We start from the raw sequence: 6,552 nt of genomic DNA, 5'->3' as shown, positions 1-6,552 counted from the left end.
TCCTATCTCTCCCACCATGCAAATTTTTAATTGCTTCATGTTGTTGATCCATCATTTCTCTCACTTCCCCTAATATCATGTTCAATCGCTCAAACTATTGTTGCATGGCCTGCAACACAAAGGAGTTATCTGCCATCCCCTTTGGCGATGAGTCACTTTTATAAGATATCGTACGCACTGCACAAAAAAAAGTGTTAGTGGAAAAGACCTCACATGCTCTCTTACATGTTTATACTCGAATAATGGCACTTCACTCATGTTTCACTCTTAATTGACTTTTTTTTCTCGATAATTGTCTCACACTCTCTTGTATTTTACCTCAAGAATTTTCTCACTCAAATTCTTTAAGAACTAATTGAACTTCAATTAAAAAACTACAACCTTGTTTTATCCTAACTAGTAATTAGGTCCAATGAACAAAAACAAGAAACAGACGGAAGGAAAAAACAACAACAAAAGAATTAAGGGAATTATAGGAATGGGATGGTAACTATAAAATAAGATACTAACTATAATGATGTATGCAACCCCTTTGATGATAAGGCTCAATAAAATAAAATAAAAATTTGGATTTTTTTTTTCAATTTTTTTTTTCTTTTCCTTTCTTTTCTTTTCTCACCAATTCAATCATAAACAGCAATATTCAATTGTAACAATCAAATAATTGAATTCAAACACATAAAAATTGGCAAGGAAATATAATAGAATCAATCAAACAGCACTCCAAGCAATTGACAAACTTAGAGATGCAAGAAACCCCAGAAATTTCCAACCCTATAGATGGTGCAAATTTTGGTAGCCCTCAAATAAGGAATTTAGCCACCTAATGTTGATAAATATGAAACCAAAATGATAGAGTAATCTGGCAGCCTTAGGAAAAACGAATTTATATACTTTTTTTTTTCTTTTGCAACCTTAGATCAACAATGAAGCCTTAGAATTAAAGATACAATAAATAAAAGATAAAATTACACTTGATTGAAAACCTTGCTCTGAATACCAAATAATGTAAACCCCAATCAACTTGCTTTGAGACCCAACAATAATATTGAAAAAACAAACCTAAGAAAGTCAAACCCAGGTCTATAGATAGAAAATCTAAAACCGATGAGAACTCATTTCAAGAATCTAGATTATATTAAAATCTAGACCCGTTGAAGAACTCAGATTACAAAGGAGGAACGCCACAAAGGTTTTGATTGACTTTTGATAAGTTTAAAAGTTCAAGAAGAACAAGAGGAGATAACTCAACTCACAATGAAAATTCCATATTGTTAGCCCTCTCAAATGAGGCTATAAGTAGTTTAAATAAACAATCTCCAAAAGCCCTAAGTGAACAATGCCTCCAGTACTATAGCATGAATGGTGTCGCGCGCTGCGTTACAGTAACTTCTAAAACCCTAGTGAGACATAAAATAATAACTTTTCAAATAAACCCTTAGTCAAAATACAAGGCCTTCCCATAAAAACCCTAATTCATTATAAATAAGACATATGTGGCCAAGCATCCTCAAGCCCACTTATTCTAAACTAATAATAAAAAAAACCTTTAAACAAATTGAAAGCCTTAACAACAATAGACTGTATCTTTAAGTCATGTCTTCCATAGGTTGTATCAAGTGGATCAAAACTGGTTCTTCTTCCTTCAAGCCCATTTTAAGTGTTGGGCTCTTCCTAGTTTCATCCTAAGTGGATTGCACCAATTTTTGCGTTACTTCTTTGATCTTCTTAGCTCTAGATCTTGTCATTGGTCCATCTGAGACTTGCAAATGATTTTTAAGGATAGCTCCACTTTGGTTCTCATCAACATGTTTCATTGCTACTCACATGCGATCACCTACAATCAAAGAGTTGAGTGACTTGGGGGTTTAGAGTAACGTCTCTGATGCCTAAGTTAATAATCAGAATGGAAATCTACCTTTTCTATCCCAGTGAATCAGACGACCTTCATGTACCTGAGCAATATGTATATATAGAACCCATGAGATTTTTGTTACTATGTGATAGCGGGCTTATCCGTTATTCAAAATTCGAGATATAGAGTTTATCTACACACGCATGAACAAATGATCAGATTGCTCTCTTTGCTTGAAAGACTCTCAACCAGTTGTTCTCTCAGTGGTCAAGATGGATTGGGCCCTCAAGGTGAATCTTAGACTATTGGCCCAAGTCGTACCCCAGGCCCATTGGGTGGATCTAGGTCTATTGTCCCCAAGTCGTACCCTAGGCTTGTAGGGCAGCCCAATAAGCCTCGGAGAGGTATTAACCCCCTCCAATTTAGCACTTGAAACTTGTAATTATAATGTACCCCTTCGTTATCTGGGTTTTCTGTCATTTGTGCCCCTTTGTCAAAACGTCGTTTCACTTTCGTGCTCTTTTGCACCTCAAAACGTGGATACTTATAGTTTCCTTACACTTACTTTCCCACTTCTTCACTTTCAATTCTGACTCTCTCATTTATTCTCTCGAGTGCTTTGTTGTCCTTACATTCCCTTTTTCAACATTCATTGCAAATTTATGGCTTCTAAGAGCAATCTTGCAGCTTCTTCCCCTGAGGCTGGTTTCTCGTGACTCTGCGATCCCCTATTTGTCTAGAAGGGGCTGATGCTAACCCTATCAGGGAAGGAGAGGATGTCCCTTATTCTATTTTTTAGGGTCATCGATGGTCCTCAACTATTTCTTGTTGTGAACGGGACACTGCGTGGGATAGCTTCAACATTCCCGATTCGATGACCCTTGGACTGGTTGACTAGCACTGTGGAGCCATCGATGTTGCCCTATATATGGCTATGTTTGCAAAGGGGCTTTGTTTGCCCTATGTACGACCTGTCTATGACGTTTTAGAAGTCATGGGGCTTGCCCTGACCCAATTGATGCCTAATGCCTAGAGGATTTTAATGGCTTGTTGCATTCTTTGGCGGCGAGTGTTGGTACCTATGGGTGCTGAATATCCTAATCTCACAGCTTGTGAGTTCCTCTCTCTTCATGTATTTAATATATACGTTAATGTGGTTTGCGGAGAAGGTGTATTGGGTAATTCGTAGCTACTCGGCCGACCTTAAGCGTTGGGCATGCATATGCATTCGTCTGTTCTACATATCTTGAACCAAATATTTAAATTATTTTATAGTTTTCTAATCATGCAACAAATAATTAAACTTCAATTTCAGACGGTCGAACCATATATAGTCTTCAAAGTGCTCGGAAATTCCATTAAATCAATTATTGAAGAAAGATGGCTCTTTTTTCTTTTCTTTTCTTTTCTTTATTTTTTCTTAAAAAAAAGGCCCCGAACAATATCTCAATTTTTATTGATAAACACTCACTTATAACATAGGAACGCTCACTCATAACAGACGAACATAGGAGCAAAGAATACAGAAGAAATCTCAAAAACAGATTCATAAAATTTAATAAAACCTAATCTAAACTAGAAAGATTGTTGAGATATTATCCATATCGCGTGGTGCATTCCAACATGCTAACTGTGGAGGGCCTTTAACTCTTCAATTAAAGCATTTAAATGGGAATAAGATGATCCACCTTCTTCAACGGCTCTCCTTGCCATCTCCCCAAGCTCTTTGGCTCTGCTTCTCATGGTTTCCTTTGCTTGATCTTCACTTTCCATGAGTTGCCTCACTGCCTTTTCTATTGCTTCCTTCTTGATACAAAGATCATTCCCACTCATTTCAAAACATGATTGTTGAACACCAACAGGAACCCCAAACTTCAATACCTCAGTCACTAACTTCTCGTTGAGAAATTGATCACCAAACAGAGGCCATGTCACCATAGGCAGCCCAGCAGTCACTCCTTCTAATATCGAGTTCCAACCACAATGTGTCATAAATCCTCCCACTGCTTCATGATCCAAAATCAAAACTTGGGGTGCCCAACCTCTTATAATCAGTCCCTTACCTTCCATTCTCTTCTCAAATCCCTTGGGTAACCAAACTTCATCTTCATTTTCTTTTTTGTCTTTCCTCACAACCCAGATGAATTGCTGCCCAGAAGCCTCAAGACCCATTGCAATCTCCATTAGCTGAGAATCATTGAAGCTAGCATTGCTTCCGAAACATATATAAACAACGGAATTGACATGCTTTGTGTTAAGCCACTTCAAGCATTCATGTTTATCAATGGAGGATTCTAATCCCCTCTGACCTTTGTCTTCAACGTCCTTGTTGCAGAGTGAAACTGGGCCTATATACCATGCCTTTCTTCCGCAAACCTCCGTGTAATGATTTGCATAAGCCGGCTCGAGCTGGTAGAAGCTGTTGAAAACAACCCCATAGCTCCTCACCTCGGATTCTCCAACTTCTTTCGCAAAGTTGGAAAATAATGTTTGAACGTATTTATTATCACTGAAGGTAGGCAGTTTCATTCTTGTCAACATTATCTCGTCAGGAAAATTAGGGATGACGAATGGTTCAGAATCAGATGAAACTTTCATTTGAGGCTCGTACTGTCGCATGCTTACCCCTGCGGACGAAGAAAAAATACTGGTTGAATTAAAAACGAGCACTGGGATACCAAATTTTGCGGTAGCATCAATTACCCATGGGAAGAACATGTCAGCAACAATGCAATGAGGATGATCATGATTTTGCAGTAGCTGCTCGAGTGGTTGCCGGAGCATCGCAGGGGCCGTGATGAAACTGGTCATCTTTTCATGGATAGTCCTGGAGTCAGTATTCTCGTACCCTTCTGGGAGGTCGGTCTCTGCTACTGCCGGGTACTCGATGGTTTGGATATCTATCTTGACGACGCCATTGCCGCGAGTTTTGGTTCTTTCAATCGTTTTCACAACTGTAGGGACGTTGAACGGGGTGGTGATTATGGTTGCTTTGACACCTCGGGTTGTGAATAGCCTGGCCATGTCTAACATTGGTATCATATGGCCAGGGGCGTTAAAGGGAAAGAAGAATACATGGAGCTGAGAGCTTTTGCTACCCATAACAGATTTCGACTCAGTTTCGGAACAAGAACGAGTGGTGACGATGATGAAGAAGGCAACAAAGAGAGTTGGAAACGGAGAGAGTTTGTTAAGTAGGTGGGCTGTGTTATAACTTGGAATATGTTTGGCTCGCGTCGAATATATAATAGAGAACTGTTACATGGCAGCTATAAGATCCGATAGTTTTATTTTATAATTATAAGAGAACTGATTCTTGTTGAGTCTATAAGTGATATGTAATTAATTAAAAAAATAATAAATATAAAACTCATATAAAAAGAATTTTTTTTTTTAATAGTGGACATCATTATTTTTTAAAACAATTGCATTGCATTTACACTTTTCATGACTATATATGACTTTACTCTAAAATAATTTTATAATGTGAAATATCACATTAAATCATATTAATTTATAAATTTATTTTTATATAATCTTTTTATAACTAAAGTATTTTTCTTTATAATGAAAGAGGATAATACTAATCATCTCACATCACATACTGTATAAAAAGAAAATTATTATTTTTAATTTATTTTTATTAAACTAATTGAGTTGTTTTACTCATTATCCATAATACAACACATATTTGTTATGAGAAAAAAAATTAAAAAATATATAGTATTTAGTGTGTGAGATGAAGAGTTTTTCATTAGCTTTTGGTGTTTGGTGTTTGGTGTTTCATTATATAATTATGGATGATGCTGTAGAATTTTTCATTATATAAATACGGATGATGCTATTGGAATTGATGGTTCTAACTAATCACTGTAATTTTTTTTTTTTCAAATATTTTTTAACATTTTTAACATTATTTTCAAAAAATACATAAATTCAATAATATTTACTTTTTTAACAAACGAAATAGTACAAATTATCCGTACAATTCACGGGGTCCAAAAAATCATTGGAAAATACTAAATTGTATACAACTATGTAATAAAAATTAAAATAATATTATTTTAAATTTGATTTTGATTTTTACTTTTATTTTGATTTATTTAAATATAATAAAAAAATATTATTATAGTTAATTAATTATGAATGGGTTGAGTGCTCCCAATAGGTTATGTAAAATCTATGTTTGTGTAAACTTTGAAGGAAATAGCTCAAAATAACCCATCCAATAGATTATGTATTTTATCACTAATATCCAGTTCACTACAATACTACCTTTACATATATGGGACACTGTACACACTTGTATAAATATTTAATTCATTTCTCTCTTTACTTTTTTCTATTTATTCATTTTTTTTTCTACTTTCTACTTTTTACTTTATTTAAAATGAATAAAATATATTAAAAAGCATAATATTTAAATGATATAAAGAAAAATTAGATAAGTCGATATATAATATATTATAAAAGTCAGTATCTAAAATAGGAAAAATGAGTTTAATTTGATAATATATTTTAAATGATAGGATGAAAAAATCATTGAAAATACTCTAATCAAATATACAAAATCATTTCTCCCGATAAGAGAACTAGTAGTGAATTCAACAAAATTTGACTAAAATTTGATTAGGAAATTTATTTTACAAATTTAGTTTATTACTTTTCAACAATACTAAATAACAAACTCTTCAAAT

The 6,552-nt window shown here is 34.7% G+C and overlaps 1 protein-coding gene across 2 annotated transcripts; it reads right to left on the bottom strand.

Annotated features, from left to right (window-relative positions):
• Positions 1-3,284: 3,284 nt before the first annotated feature.
• Positions 3,285-5,085, bottom strand: LOC122278842 (UDP-glucose flavonoid 3-O-glucosyltransferase 7-like). Of its 2 annotated transcripts, XM_043089048.1 has the most exons (2): positions 4,559-4,699; positions 3,285-4,482 (listed from the first exon to the last, which is right to left on the bottom strand). In XM_043089048.1, the coding sequence occupies exons 1-2, from the start codon at positions 4,560-4,562 to the stop codon at positions 3,482-3,484; spliced, it is 1,005 nt and encodes a 334-aa protein (XP_042944982.1). In that variant the 5' UTR covers positions 4,563-4,699; the 3' UTR covers positions 3,285-3,481. The 2 variants fall into 2 exon arrangements, with proteins under 2 accessions (XP_042944982.1, XP_042944981.1); XM_043089047.1 differs by having other exon boundaries at positions 3,285-5,085.
• Positions 5,086-6,552: the final 1,467 nt, after the last annotated feature.

Source organism: Carya illinoinensis, chromosome 10, assembly GCF_018687715.1.
Source record: "Carya illinoinensis cultivar Pawnee chromosome 10, C.illinoinensisPawnee_v1, whole genome shotgun sequence".
In the NCBI taxonomy this organism is placed as follows: Eukaryota; Viridiplantae; Streptophyta; class Magnoliopsida; order Fagales; family Juglandaceae; genus Carya; species Carya illinoinensis.
This window is presented reverse-complemented; position numbering and strand designations above follow the sequence as displayed.

Bases quoted from the DNA above. Each gene is read 5' to 3' on its own strand.
- LOC122278842 (XM_043089047.1), bottom strand. From the start codon at position 4,957: ATGGGTAGCAAAAGCTCTCAGCTCCATGTATTCTTCTTTCCCTTTAAC.